At 44.9% G+C, this 24,708-nt stretch overlaps 1 protein-coding gene across 2 annotated transcripts; it reads right to left on the bottom strand.

The window, feature by feature from the left end:
* Positions 1 to 1,128: 1,128 nt before the first annotated feature.
* MTMR8 (myotubularin related protein 8) lies at positions 1,129 to 22,855 on the bottom strand. 2 transcript variants are annotated; one of them, XM_068205141.1, is made up of 14 exons: positions 22,737 to 22,855; positions 21,116 to 21,238; positions 20,083 to 20,245; positions 17,830 to 17,987; positions 16,153 to 16,281; positions 14,747 to 14,881; positions 12,909 to 13,041; positions 11,406 to 11,515; positions 10,390 to 10,515; positions 8,838 to 8,887; positions 8,069 to 8,269; positions 7,571 to 7,699; positions 6,235 to 6,361; positions 1,129 to 3,849 (listed from the first exon to the last, which is right to left on the bottom strand). In XM_068205141.1, exons 1-14 carry the CDS (start codon positions 22,758 to 22,760, stop codon positions 3,622 to 3,624), a joined length of 1,836 nt encoding a protein of 611 aa, XP_068061242.1. In that variant the 5' UTR covers positions 22,761 to 22,855; the 3' UTR covers positions 1,129 to 3,621. The 2 variants fall into 2 exon arrangements, with proteins under 2 accessions (XP_068061242.1, XP_068061243.1); XM_068205142.1 differs by lacking the exons at positions 20,083 to 20,245; positions 21,116 to 21,238; positions 22,737 to 22,855 and adding an exon at positions 19,156 to 19,243 and having other exon boundaries at positions 17,830 to 17,990.
* Between the last annotated feature and the right edge of the window lie 1,853 nt (positions 22,856 to 24,708).

Here is a 24,708-nt window from a genome sequence, read left to right as displayed (position 1 = left end):
AGGAGACACTGGGAAAAGGCAGGAAGCCATGGAATGTCCTGGTGAAGCCCTGGAATGTCCTGGTGAAGCAGGAGCAGCTCCAGAAAAGGGAGAGTTTTCCACAAGCAGAGCTCATCTGCAGCAAATCAGATCCCTCTTCCCTCCCAGTTCTCCCAGTCACAGGAATCCAAATGGAAAGAACTGCACTGCTCCAAAGAAAAGCAGGATTTCTCACCTCACAAAGCATGGCTGCTCCCCTAGGAATAATCAGTTGCAGAAACTTTCCCCAGCAGCAGCAGATCCCCAAGAGCAGTAACAGCTTATCCATTCTGTCCAGGGAGCAGAGGATGCTCCAGAGGCAGGGAACAGAGCTTTCCTGGGCAGCAGAGAATGCTCCAGGATGCTCCAGAGGCAGGGAACAGAGCTTTCCTGGGCAGCAGAGAATGCTCCAGGATGCTCCAGAGGCAGGGAACAGAGCTTTCCTGGGCAGCAGGTCCCAGCTGAGCTCAGGACACTGCAGGGCTCTGAGCAGCTCCTCACTTCTGCTCTTCAAACAGCCCAAAGCTGCCACCAACACCAAAAAGCTCCTCTTTCATTGGTTTTCAAACCATGGGCTCGTGGGAAAAGAGGAAACCCTGGAATCTTTTCCAGCTCCTAAATTCCAGTATCAGCATGAAGGGCTTTTAATACTCTGCAGGCTTGGCCTGAGCCTGTACACACGAAATCCAAGAGGTTTAAGAGACATTAATTTTTGGGTTTGGCTCTGTTTTGCCACTGGACTTAAAAGCACCAAGATTACTCCAAGCTTACAACACTGAGTAACCTGTGGTGGTTGTACGCACTTGCAGTAACACTGGAGTTTTGTGGAGACAACCTTTTTAGGAACAAGGAAAGATTATTAAACTCCTCCAATGGCAATTCCAAAGGCAAAGCACCATAGAAACATTTCCAGGAGCCTTCTGCAAGCTGGATTTGTACAATTAACCAATAGCAGCTTTACTTCCTTTAGTAGGCAATGAAAACCCTCTCCAGTTTTGGATCTCTAATGAAAATTAGAGAATTTATTAAAGATATTCAAAGAACTGAAGATCCATAGAATAATTGGTCCTAAAAAATGCCTGTCTTGGCTTCATGTCCCATTTTCTCTCAGATTTGGGGATGGATGTTGCCCATTACCCCCTGGAAAGAAAAGACAGGGCTGATCCATCAGTCACACCTGGGTCAGCATTTCCAGTATTTAATTTTTAATCAATCACTCTTGTAGCTCCCACTCCTTCCTTGACAACAACTTCATTTAAGTCTGACAAACCCTCAGGACTAAAAAACTTCCTCTTTGCCATTCCAGGCAGTGGAGAAACTCTGTGCTCTCTTTTTCCTTGGATGTTTCATGTGCTTTATAAGATAGGTATTTTCTTACCCAGAACAGCCACTCAGGTTTTGGTTGGTTTTTGGACACCGGATCTACCCAGTGATTTCATCAAGGGTTAAAAGCACACGAGCAGAGTTATTGCACTTTCTGGTGTTACAATGGAATGTTTCTACTTTCACTGGAGATTGGGAAGGCTCAAATACTTTCAATTGGCTTCCAAACTTCTTATAAAAGAGAAAAACTGATTTGAAAACTTAATGGCAGCACCTAATTGAAACAACAGCTTGAGAAGAGAGCAGAGCAGCATCCTGAACAAAGCTGCACGGGGGATTCTGTGCAATTCAGCACAGAACAAGGACATTGGCACAGCTTTCCTGGGGAGGGGAATCCTCCAAGCCACCAAGGCCACACCACGATCTCAGAAACGTCCTCAGGCCTTGACCTTGATAAGTAGCACCCTGAGCTTATCAGGAACACTGGCTGCTCCCAGGGCTGGAGTACAAACTCCTGGGTTTAGCCACCAGCCCTGGAACCTGATTTTTCTTGCCTGAATAACAACCCAAGTGAAACACTTTTGTTATTGACCTTTCAAAGGAAGATATTGATCCAAATTGCAGCCAGGCTGGAAAGTGACTCTGATAAAAGCAACTCTTTGTAAAAACAGGGAACTTGAGGGGAATTTTTCCCAGGGATACACCTGGACCTGGTCCTTGGGGCTGTGCCAGAGCCAAAGCTGGGAATGCTGCCCTCCTGGATTATGGAGTACTTTGGATTTATGAGTTCAGCCTCTAAGGGAGCTCCTGTTGTGCTTATAGGGAATTCTACATAAACCCCTTGTTCAATTCCTTACAAGCTGATTCTCTGCTGTTGAGTTCAAGTGCTGCTACTGATTCTCTGATTCCAGGAAACCTTTAGGCCTGAACTATTGATAATTCCAGGGCTCAGTCTGGAAGGATGCTCCACTCTGAACCCTGTGACTCAACAGGAGAATCTCCCTCATTCCCTTTCATCCTGACCCTTTTCCATCCCCAGCCTCCATGCTGGTTGAATTTTAGTTTTAGATTGTTTGATTTTCTATTTTAGTTTTTCTCTGTGTGCTTTAACCATTTAATGAGTAACAGAGTGAACCTTGCCAATGACTTTGGTCACACTTCTTAATATCAAACTTGCTTTTGCTGATGCCTCTTCCAAGGATTCTTTGGGTGACCTTCAAGCACTCATTTGTGACACCCAATCCCTGGAAGAGAAGTCCTTGCTTCTATCCAAGTTCATTGCCATGAGAGATACTGTTCATGAAACAGACAAAACATCCCTAAAGTTCCTGGAATCTTAACATTCCCTAGAATCACTTAGCAAGTGATTTTATCATTTCAGGCCCCATTTCAATACCAGAACACAGCCCCATCCGTAATTGCTGTCTCATCAATGATTCCAGCTTGGAACAGAGTTACTCTCTGGCTTCAGTTTAACCAAGATCATAAAATAAGAGAGAAAAATTCCACATAAATGTTCTGCTGTCTTCCCTCATTTCCAATCCTCCCTCTTATCACAAATCCATGTGTTATGGGCTGGCTCTGCACTCCCATCAATAAAGGAGGCCCACAAAAGCTGTTTCTTCAAGAGGTCAGCTTGGAAAGAAGCTGCTGAACTCAGGGGAACAACAAAAACCGTGGAGCAGCTGCAGCAGAAGAAAACTTCCTCACAAACACTGACTATAGACAGGACCAACAGCACACTGCAAACTCCAGCACAAAACCTGCAGTGGCCTGGCTGGACATGGACACAGTCTCAGAGAAGGCACAGGGGGTTTGGTTTTGTGTAACAAATATGCATAGGAAACAAAACATGAATCAGTTCTGCTACAAGGCAAGGGTCCATGCAGAGATTCATTCACAGCTAAGAAAGGTTGGGGGTTTTTTATCATTTCAAGACAGACTGAATTTTTTTTCTGGTTTTAAGATGACCTTGGACCACCACAGAGAACAGAGGGATTTGCATCCTTCCTCCTGCAGTTACTGCCCAGCTCCTCCAATGGAATTGGCAAGATTTCTTCCAGCCTCAAACAGCAGAGCTGGCAGGCAGCCCTAACCCTCAGAAATGCACGTGTTGCCACTGAAAGCCAAGTTCCCAGGAATGCCAGGCAGGCTCCTGGCAGCTCTGCATCACCTGAGCTGCAGGAGATGTCCCCCAGCAGCTGCTCCCCCCTACTCACACTCAGCTGCAAATGGGGGCTGCAGCAGCTCCCCAGAGCTTCTCCCAGCAGCTCCCAGAGCTCATCCCTGGTGCTGAGCCTGCCCATCCTCCCTGGAGGCTCCGAGATCCTGGGGCTGTGCTGGGCTCTCCTTGTGCTTCTGGTGCCCCAGGGAGGGGCCATTGCTCAGCACAGGGGCTGCTCCCTCTGCACAGTCCTGAGGAGCAGTTGGGGCTTTGGCAGCAGCAGCTCCTGCCTTGGGTGAGGTGCAGCCTTTGCTGGGCAAGGGGCCGTCGAGGATAGGGAGTTTCTGCACAAGTAAAAAAGCATAAAAACAAATAATTAATACCTAGACACCAGAGAGGGACAAAAACCAGGTGTCAACACAACAACAGCCCTGTGGCACTGCCTCTTTTCCAGCTCTGAAATCCAGCCTTGAAGTAGCTGGACACAAATCCTCAAATGCCTGACACAAACGTCAGAAATACCTGGACACAGATCCTGCCATATCTGACACAAACATCAGTGTTTCATTAATAAAGCTGAAGTTTTCAGCATTCACATTACCCCAGCAAAGGACACTGATGTTCTTCTCACTGGTGTATTTTAAAACCTGTATTTTAATTTGTTTGGGGGTGTTTTGGGGTTTTTAACACACAGAGGTTTTGTGGTTTTTCTACCCAGCTGTGGATTCATGTGGTTTGATTCATCTGTCATTTAGACTGCCTTGCTGTCAGTATCGCCTGACCTCAGCCAAACGATTCTGGCAGTCCCTGAAGAACAGGGACAAAACAAAGCTCCAGCACCTTGAAATAGCATAAACACGAGTTGTTGTGATGGAGCGTTTCATAATATACAGGACATACAGTATTTATGTTGGGAGTAAAATAAGGATAGTATTTCCTCTGAAATGAAGGGCTGACTTGGATCCTGACCCTACAATAGTGAATGGCAAAAAAATCCCCAAAAAACAACTCCACTCATATTTTTAAAACTAAAATTTTAACAGGACTCTTTTTCCTAGGAGAGATATGAAGAGGCATCTGTGCTTACATTATTTTAAGACCTGTTTAATAAACCTGCATGAATTGACAGTACATTTATCTGATTTGATTTTATATGATGGGAAGAGGGGAAATAAATGCCAATATTTAATGGTCAATATTTATATTAAAATGTTTATATTATATAATTTATACATATATTTCTAGAAGATATGTATAATGTATAATTTCTATCTTTAATGGCCAATATTTATATATATGTAATCTGTCTAATTTTATACAAGATAATTCTATTATATATATTTATATATATATATATATATATTTAATTTTATATAATATATATTTATATAATGTACAATTTCTATCTTTAATGGCCAATATTTATATATGCATATAATATATATGTATAATTTTATTCCATAGATTTATATTATATACATTTACATTTTATATATATTATATATTTTTTAATATTTTATATATAAAATACATGTACAATTTCCTATCTTTAATGGCCAGTATCTATATATTTCTATTACAATATTTATATCATAAGGCCAATATTAATGTCAGTGAAGATTTCCACACTCCCAGAGGATATGTATGTATGTATATATATATGTGTGTGTGTGTGTGTGTGTATAATTTTATACCATATTTTTATATTATATATACATTTATATACACACATATATACACACATATATATGTACACACACATATATATAATGTATATTTATATAATACATGTATAATTTCTATCTTTAATGGCCAATATCTATATATTTCTATTATTATATTTATATCATAAGGCAAATATTACTGTCAGTTAAGCTTTCCACACTCCCAGGGGATCTGCCAATATTTATATAACATATATATATGCATAATTTTATACCTTGTATTTATATTATATATACATATATATATAGTTATATATATTTATATAATACACGTACAATTTCTATTTTAATGGCCACTATCCATATATGTGTATAATGCTAGACCATATATTTATATTATATATATTTATATTATATATATAAAATACATGTACAATTTCTATTTTAATGGCCAATAGCTATATACCATATGTGTATAATGCTAGACCATATATTTATATAATATATATTTATATTACATATATAAAATACATGTACAATTTCTATTTTAATGGCCAATATCTATATAATATATATGTATAATGCTGCACCATATATTTATATTAAATATATTTATTATATATATAAAATACATGTATAATTTCTGTCTTTAATGGCCAATATATATATAATATCTGTGTATAATGCTAGATCATATATTTATATTAAATATATTTATTATATATATAAAATACATGTATAATTTCTGTTTTTAATGGCCAATATATATATAATATCTGTGTATAATGCTAGATCATATATTTATATTATATATATTTATATTATATATATAAAACACATGTACAATTTCTATTTTAATGGCCAATATCTATATAATATATATGTATAATGCTGCACCATATATTTATATTAAATATATTTATTATCTATATAAAATACATGTACAATTTCTATCTTTAATGGCCAATATCTCTATATTTCTATTATAATATTTATACGATAAGGCCAATATCAACGTCAGTTAAGCTTTCCACACCCCAGGGGATCTGCAGCCCTGTGCCTCACGTTTTCCAGCTCGGATGCGTTGTCCTCCAGTGTCACCTTCCGGCTCAGGCAGCTCAGCAGCTGCTCCAGCACACACTGCTTGGGCTGCATGCCCTTGTCAAAGCGGTTGTACATGCCACACCAGAACCTCAAAAACAGGCAACAACACCAGCAGTTAGGGGCTCACTTGGACATTACTGCCAACAAATAGATGTTGGTTAGTATTTTTAATCAATTGAGAGTAGGAGTTAATTTTAAAACCTGCCGCAGCCTCGGATTATTAAATTCAGTAGCAATGGGTAATTTTTCTTCAAGTTAAAAAAATTGGCAGTAAATATTAGAATAGGATGAAAATACTTTTTTTTAATAGCAGATTTATTGGAAGCTTGGGCAGCTTATCTTCCACTCCTTAGTTCTCCCCCTGGTGATGACTCATATTTTATATTTTTCAGATTCTGTGCTTCTTTAGTGTGTGGGTCTGGGCTTCATATTAGGGGATGTTGAGCTCTCTTCACAAAGTAGGAAGACAAAACAATTCCTTCTCTAGCTAGGGACCAAGGACAAATGATCCAAATCTCAGGCCCAAGAGCACAAACAACGTGGGCTGGAGAGAGAAAAACAAGGATGGGACTGCATGGGCCGGAGCTGGAGTGGGACAATGAACTCCAATGTGCAAATGGAGCAGAACTGATCAAAGTGAGAGCCCCCGGGAGCGCTTGTGCATTTTGGGACCATTTGGGTTCATCTTGGGTGCAGCCCTGGCTGGGCTCTTGTGCTGCCCAAGGTGGATCCATGGAGGAGATCCTTTTAATGAATCCCTGCTTTATGCTTTAGCTCCATCCAGCCTCTGCTCTAGGGCAGCTTTTGACAAGGCATCAGCCCTACCTCCCAACTTTCATTTGCACACACAGCACTTAAAATCCCATTTTCATCCCTCTCTCTTTCAGCAGGGCCCAGGTGTGATGCAGAAACAAAGCCTGGGAAAAACCCTGAACTGGGCACCAAAATTCTTGCCTGAAAGACTTCCTTAGTATACATTAAAAAGGAGGAAAAGAGGAACTTTTCAAACACTTCAATGTGACAGAGCAAGCAGTCAGGGTGTGTGTGTGCTTCTATCTGAAGTTCTGCTTTCCTTTGCCTTTCCCCACCCTCTTTTCTCAACACTAAATTACAAATATTATTTTAATTTACAGCATCTGAATTTATTTCACCTTTGCACTGCTCCTCTTAGTTTATGCCCGAGGAATGGAGGGGAAAAGTAAAACAAACTAAAAACAGTGCAAATTTATTTGATTTAACCTGAGTTATCAATGAAAGAAGTGTCCCCCTCCTTCCCCTTCTTAGCTGAGCCACTTACTGGAAACTGAAAGGTAGAGTGTTTGGTTGGAGCTCTTTGTAAGCTGTAAATCCTCTGTACAAAGGATTTCTCAACTCCTGCTTCCTCTGTAAGAGGAAAGGCCACAGGGAATGGGTCTTCTCAAAGATTCTGGCAAGTACAAAGAACATCTGATCACTAAAAAAAGCAGCAAGTGGATTAATAACTGCAGCTGTTGGGAGCAGAATTAGGTTAAGGGAGCTAAGAATTGTTTTTGTGCTGGATCTGATTGATTTCATAAGCACAGGATATTAAAATGGACACTCTCCTGTCCAGAAGGGATATCTGCAAGTTATTGTTGTGCTCCAAAGCAAAACATCTTTTTTGGGATATAATTAATATTCTTTTCTCCTGTAGGTTAAGGCTAACACTGTCTTGATAAATGCTTATGTCCCACAATCTCCAATTCCATGAAACACACCCTTTTTCAGACATTCCAAGGGATCTGTGTCCTTCTGGCTCCAGGAACCCCCAGCTCACCTGAGCTCCTCCCTCTCCTTGTGGCAAGTGCCCAGGAAGTTGCCAAACTGGCAGGAATAAACATGGTCATGGATCTCCAGCAGGAAGCGCTCGCTGAACTCGAAGGAGCAGGGGAACTGCTGCATCAGCTGCCACACACACTCCACAAACTGTGTGAACACAGGGGATACCTCTTTGGGGTCCCCATCCAGGTGGCCACACCTAGAGAGGTGCAAAAAGCAGAATAAATCTTCTGTCACCCACCATAAAACGTCCCTTTGCCATCAATTTTCTTCCATGTCAGCTTTATGCCTTGAACTTGGCAAAGTCCTGAGAAAGTGGCAGAGATCCTCTCCCAGTGATGGCTGCAGGAGAATTGCCAGATCTGCCTGGAGCACTGTGGATGGGACAGAGTGGGGTCACCATCCCTAGAAGTGCTCAAGAGATGTGTGGATGTGGCACTTGGGGACATGGGTTAGTGCTGGGTGCTGGCTGAACTTCATGATTTTGAAAGTCTTTTCCAACCTTCGTGATTCTGTGATTCCATGATTAGCACTTCTCAAATAATAGAATTTTACAGGTAGGAAAACACCCAGAATTCAAGCCATGATTTTGTAAAGCAATAAAAAACACAGTGATGAAATAGCAGCCTTAGCAGACCCTGGCTCTATGTCACCAATGCCAATATTTTCCCAATGCTTTCTCCTTTTCATTTCAGTTTTTCATTGGATCCCCTAAACCTGCAGACAGTTTTGGTTTCACTCCCCCCAGGGGAACGTGCCCCTCTCACCTGTGTGAGAACTTGTGGCCCATTGCAATCCACTCCTTTTCTATCAGGACCTGCAGGTTCAAAACAGGGATTAAGAAAAGAGCATTAATTTGGTTAAAAAAGGAAAATGAAACCTTTGATGTTAAAGCCTAAAAAGCTGACAACCTGCTGACCCTATTGCTATAAATATATCCTTAGAAATCAATGGGAACTGTGATTTATAGAGTATCCAGTTACCAAGGCAATCACCCTGCTGGAATCAGAACTCATTTCAAAACTATCATTTTGAGAGTTTCTAAGTTGTTAAAATTATAATATATAAATATATTGAGCTCAAAGAATTAATAGCTTAATATTACACTGTGCTATTTAATTTGGAAAAGTGTTGTGATATTCAGCAAAATAAATCAGCAACTGGAGTTCAACAAATGCTTAACAGACAAAAAGAAATATATGAAGTACAGCTGCATAACGAGGAGTTCAGGATGAAATCTGAATAACTATGTGGCATTTTTTAAAAAGATGTCTGTAGTTATAGAAAATAATAACTGTTATAATCTGTTTTCCTTACAGATGTCTCACAAGGAACCACATGACTGAAGCTGCACCCATCATTACTTTGCTGGATCATATCTAAAGATAATTCCTGCTATCATCATCCAGATTAAGAGGAGGAAGGCAGAAACAACAGAGTTCTTAGAAAGCTTCACTTAAATTGCTGTTTGAATTTTTCCATTCCTTGCCCTGCTGATGAATTCATTGAGGAATAACCCCATGTCAGAGGATTTGTGCCTACAAACCATGAGGACAGACCATGAGGATGTGTCTGTGTCACTGCTCCTGCTCCTGAGCGAAATCCTGTTCTCAGTTCAAGCAGGATTATTCAGAGACAAAGCCCAGGCAGATGTTTCATGTGCTGATGGAATTTTAACTGTTAAAAGACTGCAGTATAATCCAGAAACAAAAATAGAAACAATAAAACCAGCATGGAATGCAAAGAAACAGTCCTGGCACTGAAAGAAAGCAAAATCTGCATTGTTCTGATTTCAGGGATTCCTTCAAGGAGCTCTCGTGAGACAGAGCAACTCTTCAGGTATTTAACCAGAGATGAATGGAAAAAAACATCACAGACTGCCCTGAATTCATGCAGGGATAGCTGCAAATGAAGAAAAAGCTTGCACTAGAAGCAAACAGCCAAATGCAAATGAAATGGCTTTTAAAAAGTTGTGAAATGATGCAGATTTGACTGATGGGCAGGGGACAGGGCTGGGTTCACCGAATTTCAAATCCCAGCAGAGAAGAGACTTGCAGGACAAACTCCTCCAGCACTTTTTGGTGGATTGCTGCCAGAGCTGCATCCTTTGCTGAGATCTCTCATTAGTGGCTGCCATGTAGACATTGCAGGAAACAAGGATTTGGGAATTGTCAATCAGCTGCTGCCATGCTGCTGCCAGCAATTCCAGCTCGTTACAGAACCAAGTCTGCTTTATGTAGGTCACCTATACTCGTCCCAGGAGACGGCCTGAGCCCTTCCCCAGGGCCTGCTGGCACTGGAATTGCAGCATGTCCTTACCATGAAGCCTTTGAAGGTCCTGTAGAAGGGGTCCAGGAGGAGGCTGGCCAGGGAGCAGACCTGGGCCGTGCGGTCCCAGCCGTCGGAGCAGTGCACCAGCACGCTGGCCCTCTCCTCCCTCACAGCCTGCCAGGGACACAGCACAGAGCTCAGGGAAAGGCTGTCCCTCCCCTGCACCACGCCAAAACCCCGGGGGAATGGTGGTCATGCCTCCTCTGGCCTGTGGAAATGCACCAGTCCATCAAGAGAAACCCAAGCTAGAGCAAAGTGCTGCAGAAGGTTGGTAAAAAACAGCCCCTGTGACCTCTGGAAGGCCAAGGATTCCCAGGCTCTTCCTCTGAGGAGAAAATTTGGTGGATGCATAAAAAACAGCTGGACACACAGGGCTTAGAACTTCAAGATAAATTAGAAGAGTTGATCCCAACTTCCCCCCATCCCATCACTTTTTGCCACTTAGGGCAGGAGAGAAATAAAAGTTTCTGGCTTGTGATGTGGGCAAATTGTGAGAGACAACCAACGTTTACTACTCACTCCTCTCACCACACACTTCCTGCACACCCTGTACTACTCCTGAGTGACTTCCTTCCTTCCTTCTGCCTGACCTGCAAAGCCACCAGCTCTGCAGAAATAAGGACTGTGTTGAATAATCAAACTTAGTGCCCACATCACATCAAACCAGGAAAAACAAAACAGTCAAAACAATCCCTCAATTCAAGCAGAGCAGTGGATGAATAACGAGCAGAGGGTTAGGAATTGTTTGCACGGCTATATAGAAAGGTTTATAAAGGTCATTTATTCACATTTTGTGATCTTATGTTTCAAATGAGCTCTAATAAAGCCCTGGTACAATACATGACAAGGGATCTGTATTTGCCCAGCAGCTGCATGACCCAACATTTTTGGAGAGATGAAGCCAACCTGAACACCACCTTCTCCTCAGAGCCACCTTCCCAACCTTGCAGCAGTCCCCAACACAGCAGGAGGCATTTTGGAATGCAGCTGGAGAGCAGCTTTACCTTGGCCAGGAAGACACCTGCATCCATCACAGCCTTGATGTGCCGTAACCAGCCCGAGTTCTCCAGCCCCGTCAGGAAATCACTCATGGAGGGGGACTTCATCTCACACACTGGGAGCACACACAGAGAGTCAGAACAGCATCCCCTGCACCTCCTCATTATCCCCCTGAAAATTTTAACTGCTTGCAGCAATATCCTGTCTAAAGGACACACTAATGGTTGTGTATCTAAAATTTGTAACTAAAAAAATCGCTCGTTTTCTGAGAATTTGGGCCTCTGGAAATCTCCTCCTCCTCTTTGTTTAAAGGGTAACTCATTATTTATTCAGCTGTGTTTCTTCCAGCAGTGAGCTGTAACTTCACTCTAAATCACCATCACATCTACAACCACTCACTCACTTCCCAAAGATTTGAAGTTATTTCTCTCTAATTTAGAGACAGAAATAACAAATCTAACCTTGAAGGCAACTCAGCTGCTCTAATGAAATCCAGCACAGAAAACACTTAGAGTAATAAAGTTTAGAACAGTCCATAAGCCCCAGTGAATGAGATTTTATCACTGTTGGAGAAGAACATGGCAGCAAGCAAGCTTTTATTCTGCCTCTTCTCCCACCAAAAATAAGTCTGCCAGGAAGAGGCAACTGAGGACTCAGAGTTGTGATCAGGCCACTCTTTTGGGTGGGAGCAGCCCCATTTTTGTCCAAGGTCACCATGGATCCTGCAGGGCCACTCAGGAGCACCAATTACCCAACTATTTTGAAAAAAGATGAGCATTATGGTGGTTATTAAAATATTAAACTCCTATTTTGGATGACAGCACTTGAATTGCAAAATTGTCCAAAATTCTATCAATGAAACTCTGGGCCTCATTACCCTCTTGATCCCCAAAGTTCAGGTGACTCTTTTGCCCTGCTTTGCATTTTTCCCTATGATCATAATGAGCTTAATTACTCTGCATTTTCATATATTTATATATTAAAACATTAATTTAATACATTTTAAAGAAGTTTGGTTAAAAGGAATCAGAAATAAATGAAAAGTTAGAACAAAGTATGTATGAGACTCAAGTCTTTGGAAGGTCATGTATTTCAACTCAGAAATACTGTTAATACTCCAAATATAGCAAACCCCAAAAAGCATTTCTGAATAACCTCTGTAGGTTTTCTTTCAGTAAGTCATGAAGACAACAATCACTGTCTTAGCTATGAAATGTAATATTTATCTAACCTTTTTCTATTAATTTGGCCCATTCATCAAGGAATGCTTTTAGTATTAGTTGCAATTTTTGAACCACTATAAAATCAAGCACAAGAACAAAGAAAATGTCAAGCAGGAAAGCATTTTAACAGCATTAGTACTTTCAGCCACCTGAATGCAGCAAACAAAGCAAGATGCTGACTTTGCTTCCATCAGAACACATTTGTGCATGGAACATTTGGATATTTGTCAGGAAGTTCTGTCCAGAGGGGTAAGAAAGACAAACCCCTCCCAGGGCTGTACCCACCTTCCAGCAGTTTCTGCAGGCTGCTCCTCATCACATGGATGTTCTCGATGCCAATGAATTTAAAACGTATGTTTTCATAATTATCTTCATTCTCATAGCCCTTCCCAGCAGCTCTGTTGGCCATGGCATTCAACTGGTAATTCAAGGAGCAGAAGAGAAAAGAAAGAGAAAATCACAACAAAATTCAGAGAGACTGTTTTGCAAGTCCTTTGTTTTTTGTTTAAACCTCCCAGAAAATGTACTGGACAAAACTGTTACTCAGCTGTACTTCCACACCTCCCAGACAGTTATTTCAGCTGTTTCATTAAAATTACTGCAGTTCATTAGTCAGAGGCTCATTAAAACCTGCTTAGGGTAGTATAAATCCCCAGTTTCTGCTATCAGAGACACTAAACCTGCCCTAACTGTGAGTTTACCTAAAGAAATTCAGACAGGCACAGGAAAGCAATTTTTAACATTTTTACATACATGGTGGAATAGAAATAGTAAGAGAATTCCCAATTTTCACAACCATACACGCACAGAGGAAATTAAGCCACCTGAGAGAAACATGGAAACATTCAAGTTGAGCAGAAAGAACAAAGCAACTGCAAGAGAGAAGCAGAAAAGAAGCCAGTTGCTCTAACAATCCCCAAACCAGTTCAAGTGCTAGCAGGACAGCTTTGGTGGGGACAGAAAACAGTGCAGTTCAACCCCTCCAACCCTTATCAATTTGGGCAGCTTTTGGGAGAGAAGATATGGCGCAGACACCTTTAGAATTGTAAAATAACCCCAGTGCCTCAGTTCTGCCAGAGTGGGACAGATTGGCTTAGAAGGAGAAGTGTCACCAGTTATAAATTCTCCCCTTGACACCAAATGCTTTAGCACAAATTGACACCAGTGAAGGATTTCAGTGGCACATCTCTGCCACTGGCAGCTGTCTGTACCTGAAGAAATGCAAATATCATTGCAGAACAGGGGATCTCTAGGAAATGTCACACTAAAAGTCAAAATGCACACTAGAGCAAGATTTGAAACACTCCCTATTCTCCCCAGAAAGACTTTTTCTTTCTTCCCCTTGCCATAGTTTAACTAAACTTGTAGCTTATATAAGATAAAGTTTATGTAAATAACTGCAAGATCTGAACAGTGAAGCAGGTTCTCAGAAAGCTCAATTTTCAAATAATCAGAGCAATTTAAATCTTTGCAATTAAATAATTGTGTGCTATGAAAACCCTTGTGTTCTAATTGGCTTCTAAAAAGACTCCTAACCCATATGTTTACAAGAGAATCATTAGAATTGATTTCTAAACTCAGTTCCTCAAGATGACAGTCATTAAATTTTTCATTCTGCAAATATTTCCTTTCAAATAAACCCTCAGCTCTCAAGTTCTAGCCCCGGATAGTGGGGCCGAGTGGTATTAAGCTCCATCATGAATCTTATTTTTAAAAGGAAAAAAAAAAGGGAGGGATTGCTTTTCACAGCTCCACTTCCTCCCAGATCTGCCAGTAAAAGCACCTCAGCCTCATGGAACTGAATCCTGAGGCTTCTCTCCAACTCCACTTCCAGTTCTCTCTTTTATCCTTTAGGACTCTGCAGAGAAATGCTTCACTGTCCCAGCCAGGTTCACAACTGCCAGTTCCATCAGGTCATCCTGAACACAAACCTCAAACCCAGGATACTCCAGGAGGCAAAAATCCTCAGGATCACTTCACATTCCAGTTGTACACCCTGAACCAGGAGCCCGATCCCACATTCCTGCTGCAGGACCGACCCAGAATTGTGACAGAATGAACTGGAAAAAGCACTGCACACTCAGACAAGAGATTTAAAAGCAGCCCAGAGCCCATGGAGGTACCTTTGGCCTCGTGTCTACAACATACATGAAGGGGCAGCCGGGGTTGGCCTCTCGGATGGCCTGGAGCATCTGCTCGTCCTCCAGGCAGCGCGCGCTGAACCCGGCCAGGGGCTGGCTGCAGCGGCACAGGGCGGCCTGCAACACACACAGAGTCACCCCTGCTCCACGGCCCTCCTCCTGCCCCAAAGCCCTCTGGCCTCACAGCTTCAGCCTCTCCTCCTGCCCCACACCCCGCAGAGTCACAGTTGAACTGTCCTCTGTGCTCCTTCTGAGGAGCTGCTGCTGAGGTGGACACACACTGGGACATTTCACAAAGCGACAACTTTGGGGAACTTGGAGTAGTGAGGATGAGGAGGCTCCACCTGCTCTGCCTGATGGTCACCACTCCAAATGTCAGCAGTTCACAGAATCCCAGGATGGTTGGGTGGAAAGGACCTTTAAAAATATCTCATTCCATCCCCTGCAATGGGCAGGTACACCTTCCACTGTCCCCAGGTGCTCCAGCCTGGCCTTGGACACTGCCAGGGATCCAGGGGCAGCCACAGCTGCTCTGGGCACCCTGTGCCAGGGCTTCCCCACCCTCCTAGGAAACGATTCCTTCCCAATATCCCATCCATCCCTGCCCTCTGGCAGTTTAAAACCATCCCCACTTTCCCTGTCATTACTCTCCTGTATAGAAGTCCCCCTCCCTCCTTTCCATGAGCCTCCTGAAAGTACTGGAAGGCAGCAATTTCTCATGTTTTCCATTTGGTTTCTATTTCCAAACCATTCTTTTGAGTTTTCCTTATCAGTTGTTGCTGTTGCACATTCAGAGCAGCACTCGGTGTATTTTAAGGAAATTTCATTAGTTTCCAGCACAACTCCAGGCAGTGCCCAGGTCAAGGCACACTTCCTCAGGAAAACAACAATTTGGCTGAATTTTCCTAACATCAGCATCTAAAACACTGCTGAGGCAGCAAAGTTACAAATTTACATTCTAGTCTTCAGTGGAAAAAAAATGAAACCTTCACTTATTCTGAACTAGTGGGGATTTATTTCAGGGTGATTCCGCCTCTTAAATACTAAGAAAATCCAGCCAAGTCAACATATAACTTGATAAAACATTATTCAATATAGCTAAAGAGGAGATTAAAAAACCCCACATCAGAAGGAATTGCTGAAAGCTGATTAAGAAAAAATTCCCAAAAGGAAGCTTGGAAAGTCTGTGCTTTTGGCAGAGCTCTGGATGCATTCCAAGTGTTTGCCTTCAGCTCATTCTGTGACTCGGAATGAAAGCCATTAAGAGAAGCACAGTTCTCAAAGGCCTCAAATCTAATAACTGTCATATTCTTTCCTTTCATTAGAAGGGAACTGGACAAAAAGGAGAGCCCTCATTCCCCCCAAGCAGCAGGCAGTGAAGCACTAACATTGTTTTCCTTGTATAAGTAAGAAAGCACCGGAATCCGCCCTCGGCTCCTGAACCTTGAACTTCCCATCACCACGGCCTTGGTGGCAGCTCGAGGCACCACGATCTCAGGAGGGTATGTGCTGCAAACCTGAGGGAGAACAGAGAAAAAAAATACCAGATATTGCTCCTGAGCACTTCAAAATTCATGAAAAATTCATCTTTAGCTTATTAGGTTACGAGGTATTCAGGAAAGCGATGCAGGAAACAATCAACTCTGCAGTTGAACCTAAAAACTAGTCTGCACAAAACAGATTCAAAGAAGCTCTTTAAATCCAGAAATGTGATGGAAGTTTCTAAATTAGATTCACAGAACGGGTTGGGTTGGAAGGGACATTAAAGCCATCCCACCCCCTGCCATGGGCAGGGACACCTTCCACTATCCCAGGCTGCTCCAAAGCCCCATCCAACCTGGCTTTGGACAGGGATCCAGGGGCAGCCACAGCTTCTCTGGACCTTCTATTCCAGGGCCTGCCCACCCTCACAGCCAAGAATTCCTCTCCACAAAAGAGAAATTAACTCCATTTAAAAAGCTCTCTCTAAATGTTATGCAACTTGAAAGGCACTTCCAGCACTCAGGTTGAATCCTCAGAAAGCAGCTTCATCCTTTCTCCTCAAACAAGCACAATCTTTGCAGCATGGACTTCTAAGATAAGCTGCTCTCCAAGCCTGGCTTTACATCAGGCCTGACAATTCTAAAACACAGGCTGGAAACTGTGAGGAAACTCTAAAGCACCCGAGAGTTCCACTGCAGCAAGCAGAGCCTCTGAGTGATTAATGATTTGAGATGGCCACAGCAGCTACTGGAAACAGCACCTCTCATATCAGAGCTCAATTCAGGCCCCCACAGGCAGCGGCAGGTAAAACTGGCAGTCACCTCTGACAGCACAGGCTTGTATTTCTTCAACCCACAGCTTAAAGTAAAGAAAGTTAACCCACAGCTTAAAGTAAAGAAAGGGATTCAGGGTTATGAATATGTTGGTGTCTTTCTTGGAGTTGCTTGCCTTGCTTTTCAACAGCCAGGTCTGACTGCACACAGCCCCAGAGGAAACAAAAAGGGAAACAATGTGGAGCAGGATTTTGAACAAGCTTGCTGACAAATGCTTTTGTTTCATCTTGTTTAGATCCAAGTTGGCCTTTCAGGGAAAATAAGAAAATAACAGCAGCAGGCAGCTCAGACTGAAATGACAGAGGGCCCTTAGGTAGCAGAAGATCCAACTGAGAAAGCAAAAAAAAAAACTCTGTTTTCCACTGCTGTTTTTTCCTTCCTTCCTTCTTTCCCTAGTCCCTCTCCACTCTGCCTCATTTCCCACCAATCCAAACCACTGCTATTTCCTTCTCTCCTCCACATCTGTCACCAGCCAGGTGGGACAGGCCTTGGAAATACCAAAAGCAGCTCAGGGTACTTGAAGCTTTGCCCAACAGATGGGTTGACATTTCTGCAGAAAAACAAGGCTCTGCTCCCTTGCCAGGGGGATCAAACACAACAAGGTGACTCTCCTGGAGCATCATCATCTGCAACTCCCCATCAAGATGATGTGCTTTGACTCGGAGCTCCTTTCTCCCCAGAGGCAGCAGCAGAGCTGTCATTAATAACAAGGAGACAGTGCATAGAATGGCTCCTCTGGGCAGGAATTACCTCATAGTCCTTATTAATATCTGTTATCTCCCAGGAGTCGTTGGGGATTCCCATGCGCTGGTAATCCAGTTTCAAATCAATCAGTTTCCATCCCATCTCCCGGCTCTCTTTGGACATTTTAGGATTGTAAGAGAAAGCATAAAGTTCTTCGGGTTTCACTGGGAAGGAGAAAGAAAAAGATCAACAAGTTAGAGATTAGAGATACAAAGACATCCAGGGAGGCCAAAACTTCTGGAAATCAATGACTGAGTGCTACAGAGGAGTATTCAAAGTATTTAAGACTTCTCAACCTTTTACAGATTTTTGATTTGAGATAGTACCAAGTGCTGAAATTCATCCTGAAATCCTCAGGAATATCCAATACTCAGTTCCCAAATGCAGGGAGATACATTAATTCTAACAAAGTGTTTTAGCCCAAGTTGGAAGAAGTAATTTCTCCTAAGCTAATGATTTTGTCCTGAATTTCTAGTAAGCATGTTAGATGGGATTTATACCATAGCCATTAAGCCACACATGAAAACATGGATTAAAAGTTCTGTTTTCTGTGGAGGGTTCATACAATAGCTCCTACACACCTGTAAGGTCATGGCTCAGCAACAAATTCTGAGACTGGAAAACTTGAGGGATGTCTGGAATATTGCTGTCAGCCCAACAAAGGCTTCAGACTGGCCCATTTACCATCCCAACCTCCTCCCCTCTCTTTGCAAAATGCAAATCCAACCAACAACTCATCCAGCTGATTGCCAAGGCAGCTCCAGAGACAGGGGAAAACCTTTCAGAGGCTGATAAAGCAGCTGGGAACCGAGCAGGTAACCCAGAGCTGTCCATCACACATGTGCAAATCATCAGTAATGATGTGCTCTGCCAAAAATCCATGAAAGGAGCACACTCAGACATCTTAAAACAACAAAAATGCGCTGTTACAATCCAGAAGTACAAGAAAAGGAAGAGCTACAGCATTTAGACAGTTAAGTAGAGACCAAAGGAAACTGGTGTGAGCCCCAGTGACACCTCCCACGCTTCAGGCACTACCCAAACCTCCGATTTTCAAACCTCAAAGAGCAGTGACAGCTTTTAAATGTAACACCACAAACCTACCAGCTACAGCATCACAGGCAGAACTTCAGAATTAAGGAAAAATAAAAGTACTAGGGGTTGCTGGGAGTAGACACAGGCCTTAATATCAAATTGAAAAGCATCTAAACTCAGCAAAGCCCATTTCTCCTTCAGGATTTCCAGCCCAGCAAGAAGCTGCCTGGTGCCATTAATTCCCCTCCCTCAGCCTGGTGACACCATCACAAATTGCAACTACAAATGACAGCCTTGTAATAACACAACTCCAAATACAGGTTCCAGCATCCCAAAAGCAGAGGCTGCCAGAGGCAGAAGCCAGGTAGGAGCTCAGTGGAATGCTGTCCTGCAAGAAAAGCCTGAAGATTCATCCATGCTGGAATAAAAAGCTGGAGCTAGAAGAGAGCACAGGCTTTTGAGGGTGTCTGGCTCACTCTGCAAGAGTGACTCCAAGTCAGGGCAGGGTAAAGCACAGGCTTCACTGAGCAAACACAGCAGAGCAGCCTAACCACACTGCTGGAAACACAGCCAAGATTTGTGGGATTTGGGAATTCTGTGAATGCCTGGATCAGCTGGAAAGGGCAGAACTGCACACAGCCAACAGCTGGGTGACACAAGGGACTGACAGTGGCCAGGTTTGGGATATAAACTTTGAACAGCTCTCCAGAAGTTCCTCATGGAAGACCACGTCACTCCCACTACCAGAGAGTGACAGAATCACAGAGAGGTTTGGGTTACAACAGCTCATCCAGTGCCACCCCTGGGACACCTTCCACTGTCCCAGGCTGCTCCAAGCCCCAGTGTCCAGCCTGGCCTTGGAACTTCTAGGGATGCCACAGCTTCTCTGGGCACCCTGTGCCAGGGCCTCACCATCCTCACAGGGAAGGATTCCTTCCCAATATCCCACCTAGCCCTGCTCTCTCAGTGTGAATTCATTTCCCCTTGTCCTGTCACTCCAATCTGTCTCCATTTATCTTGGCTCCCAAGACTGTTTTAGTTTGGAAGCAAATGTCCTGCTCCACAGAGCTCAGCTCCCTAAGCCCTGCCATTGTCCCTGGTGCTGGAAGCTGATTCTGATCCCACTCCCTCCCTCCCAAACCCAAGCGTGGGGCAGCAGAGCTTTCCAAGGGCTCAGCTTGGAGCATTCCAGAGATTCCCAGGACACATTCCCAACCCCAGCACCTGGCTGGGAGAGCTTGAGCAGGGAGGTGAACACGTCGTGGCAGTCCCTCTCCTGCCCAATCACAAAGTGAGCCACGTGGAAGTTCTTGCAGTGGATGAGCAAGGGGTACCCAGCCGTGGTCAGGGGCAGCTTCTCCACGCTGGAGATGTGGTGGTGCAGGATCTGGAGAAAAGGGAACAAACATCATTTGACACTGATAAAGCTGTGGGCAGTGCAAGCAGGTAGGAAACTTTTGTAATACTATCAGCTGTTTATGCTTCCTGCAGCCAAGGAGCAGCAGGAAATGAGTTAACATAAACTGCACCCAAAACCCAGGGAACTAAAGCAGGACTGAAAAAACACAGATTTACAAAAATTGCTTTCAGAGACAGATGTGCAGCTCAGTTTACCTGGTGCACTTTGCTTTCCTTTCATCTCCATATGAAATACATTCTGTCATTCCCATTTCACCTTAGAATTAACAAAACAGGCTCATTTCAGGCTAAACCTGCACTTCTAAAAGCTGCAAATTCACATTTAATGGTCTTGTATATTGAGTTTTAGATAGGAAATTAAAGAAGTTTTTTACATTCCTTGAGCTGACACTAATTCCATGAGTGAACTCTATCAAGTCACGTCACCATTGTGCTCATTTCCTTCCAAACCAGCTGTTTCTGGGAAGCATTTGGTATCAAAATGCTCTAAAAGACCACTATGGCTCTGGAATTCCCAAACCTGCTCATTCTGGAAATGAGAGCATTAAGTTCCAGGACAAGGGGGAATGGCTTCCCACTGCCACAGGGCAGGGATAGATGGGATATTGGGAAGGAATTGTTCCCTCCTCTCTCCAGGCGAGGCCCCGGCACAGGGTGCCCAGAGCAGCTGTGGCTGCCCCTGGATCCCTGGCAGTGCCCACGGCTAGGCTGGAGCAGCCTGGGATAGTGGAAGGTGTCCCTGCAGGGGTGAAATGGGACAATCCTTCAAGTCTCTCCCCATCCAATCCATCCTGTGACCTGAAGCAGCTTTTCCAGGCGTGTTTGCAGCCCACCATACCCATGTTTCCTTCCTGACTTCAGCAGAGGCATCCACGTAGATCAGGTGTGTGGCTGTCAGGTACAGGGTCCCGCTCGCTGCCTTCCTGCTGGCGTAGCGATCCAGCAACTTCACGTTTTCCACCTAGAGCAGGAACACAGCATGAGAACACCACAGAATCCCAGGACTGCCAGGCTGGAAAAACCCTCTGGGACCTTCAGCCTGTGCCCAATTCCCACCTTGTCACCCAGCGCACATCCACTTGCTCCTCGGACACCCCCAGGGATGGGCACTCCAAACCTCTCTGGCAGCCCCTTCCAAGGCCTGACCACCCTTTCCACGGAGAAATTCCTCCAAGTCCAGCTTTGATAGAAGCACTGCCTAAACACCTGTTGAACTCCATTCTTTCAGCTTCTAACACACAGCTCATGAAGCAAGACAGAAAAAATTTTAAGTCCCCCCTGCAACACCAAGCCAGCCTTACACCATAAACTCAAATTATTTCTCCAAGAATTAAAGCCATAAAGGTTAAGCAAACAGCTGTGGTTCAGCACCAGCAAGCCCTAACAGGATTACTGGATTTGTAGCCAAGATGACTGCAGTTTGTTACTGTGTGAGCCTGCAGAAATAACAAGACAAAGAACTGCAAAGGAAAGGCTTGCCAGTGCTCAGGGTGATCAACATGCTGCTCTGAAAGGAACAGCCCTCTCCAGTCTGACTTCCCACTGCTCATTCCCTGTTAGTAGCTACTTCTTGTAACTCACTTCCTGGCCTCCAAGAGTATTTCATAAACCACACCGAGCTAATTAATAAAAAACAGCTTTAAAGAACACAGCACAGACATAATAAATATGTTACAGCACTGGATTGATTCTTCTCCTGGCCTATTTGCTGCCTAATGAAAGCAGATGGAATTTTTATTTCAGTGTTAAGCAGAAATAATAGGAAAAAATAATTGGATGGACAATGAAAACAAATATTTTAGCAGTAAATGATAGATTAGTTCTGGGTATTGAATGTGTGAGCTTCCTTATATCTCAAGTACACATGGAAAATCTCAGCAAATCAACTGGGGAGCTGAGGCCTGGGCTCGGTGTCCTCTGGCAGGTGATGTTTTTCAGCACATGTAACTATCAAATACAATATTGCCCTTTTCAGGGCACTACAGACATGCAGGACCAGCAGAGCACCTCAGAGCAGGGGGTAAGGAGCACCCCCAAACTAACGTCCTACAGAATAAAACGAGTAACAATAACCTTCACCGCAGTGAAGGATACAATTGAATTATCAACTGCTGCTTGAATAAATGCAATTCCTTTTAGTACAGCATTCCCGGAGCTCCTGTTTGACTTAATTCAAGGGGGGGGGGGGGGGGAAGCCCCCTTTGGTTCAGTCCTTGGAACTGAGAGGAATCTCCGCGCTTTGACAGAAAGGAAACATTCCGGAATCGCCCCTAAACCACCCGGGGCTCTGCCCACCACTGCAACCCCCTCCCCACAGAGCGCCGGAGCCACCAACACCCGCGGACCGCGGCTGTGTCCCCCCCCCAGCCCGCATGCCCGAGGGCCGTTCCGCGGCGGGGAGCGGGCCGGGGCCGGGGCCGGGGCCGGGGCCGGGGCCGGGGCCGGGGCCGCGGGGTTACCTTGGGGGTGCTGATGTGCTCCATGGCCGCCCGGCCCCGCCGTGAGGGGCCGCCCCGCCGCCATCAGGGCGCGCGCGCCCCGCCCTGCCCCGCCCCGCCCGCCTCGCGAGAGCCGCGCGCCGGCGCCGCCATCTCGGCTGAGGGCAGCGCTGAGGGCAGCGCCGGGGTGTGCCCGGAGAGCCGGGGATGAGCCCCGGGAATGCGCCCGGAGAGCCGGGGATGAGCCCCGGGAATGCGCCCGGAGAGCCGGGGATGAGCCCCGGGAATGCGCCCGGAGAGCCGGGGATGAGCCCCGGGAATGCGCCCGGGGAGCAGGGGATGTGCCCGGGGAATGCGCCCGGAGAGCAGAGAATGCGCCCGGGGAATGCGCCCTTAGAGCCGGGAGTATGCCCGGAGAGCAGAGAATGTGCCCGGGGAGCAGAGAATGTGCCCGGAGAGCAGAGAATGTGCCCGGAGAGCACGGGGTGCGCTCCGACCTGCTTCCCCGAGCCCTCGGGATGCGGCCGAAGCCCTCAGGATGTGCCCGGAGCCCAGGATGCCACCAGAGCCCTCGGGATGTGTCCGGAGTCCCCGGGCTGTGCTCAGAGCCCTCGGGATGTGCCCGGAGCCCCCGAGATACGCCCGGAACTCCCGGGATGTGCCCGGAGCCCCCGGGAGCCTCCTCATCCTCCGCTCCATCCTGCTACATTCCCACTCTCTCCCGTGTCTTTTCCCCTCCCAGCACCGGCGTTCGCGAAGCTCTCAGGGAACATCCCAGGAAAAAAACACCTTTTCTTCCCCCTCAAAGCGTGCGGCCATCAGCTGTGCTATCTGCATGGGCAGCAGGCTGACAGCATCTTCCCCTCGAGAAAGGGGTTGGAGGCACATTTGTCACTTCACCACTTGTCACACTTCCCACAGCTAGTAACACCTGTCCGTCCTGTTTGCCGTGTGTTTTAAATTCCGAGCACGATGCTGTGTCTCGTGGGTGCCCCGCCCGCATCCCGGGTTGCTGCTGGAATTGCTGTTCACTCCTGCCATGAGTGTTGGTGTCTCACGGCCCCAAGGGCAGCAGCTTCCCAGGAGTTTGTTCCAAGGCAAACCTTGAATTGCCGAAAAATCCCCTTCAGGAGCCTCAGAATGTACAGGTTTCAATTGTTGGTGATCGTGTAGCAAGCCTGAAAATTTACAGGTTTTAATTATTGGTGATCTTGTATCGAGCATGAGAATTGACAGCTTTTAATTACACCATAATCAGAGTCCCAGGCTGGTTTGGGTTGGAAGGGACATTAAAGCTCATCCAGTTCCAATCGCTGCCATGGGCTGGGACACCTACCATGGGTGTTATTCCATTTTCTATAATTTCTACCGCTCGTACAAACCCACACAGATGAAGGAATGAAGAGACACGCGGGCTGTAATTCCCTGTCGTTCCCGGTGCGGAGCAGCACAGGCTCCTCCTCTGCAATTAGTGGGGGCAGCGCTCGTTAATTAAGGCTTTGTGTTTGTGCCCCACGTGAGCCAAAGTCGTTCCCCCCCGTCAGCTTCTCCTGGGGCTTGCAGAAGGATGAGGATGGTTTATAAGATTAAAAATAAACGGTGTGGGCATCACTTAGGGGACCTTGCAGCACTGCACAAAATGTACCTGTGGAATAGCAATGCAGCTTCCTCCTCTTCCCAAAGGAAAGTGCAAAAACAAGACAAAAATAAAAAATGAGGGAAGAAATAAGGATGTGGAGATGAGAAGAGCTGAAGGAACAGCTGCACTGCTCAGCCAGGCACTGCCACCTTCACAGTTTCTCCCCAAACTTATGCCACAGGGATCAGTTTGAGCGGGAATCTCAGGGAATAAAGACAGCTGACTTCTTCCAGGGAGCTTTTCCATTCCATAGATGGGTTGTGCCCATCCTCTGTCTGAAATCTGCATTTATGGAGCCTGAGGAGATGAGGAAAAGGGAGGTAGCAGAAGAAAATAAACAGAGAATTAATTGAG

The sequence above is a fragment of the Anomalospiza imberbis genome, chromosome 14, assembly GCF_031753505.1.
Source record: "Anomalospiza imberbis isolate Cuckoo-Finch-1a 21T00152 chromosome 14, ASM3175350v1, whole genome shotgun sequence".
In the NCBI taxonomy this organism is placed as follows: Eukaryota; Metazoa; Chordata; class Aves; order Passeriformes; family Viduidae; genus Anomalospiza; species Anomalospiza imberbis.
Note: the sequence above shows the minus strand (reverse complement) of the source record. Positions and strands in the feature narration are given on the sequence as shown.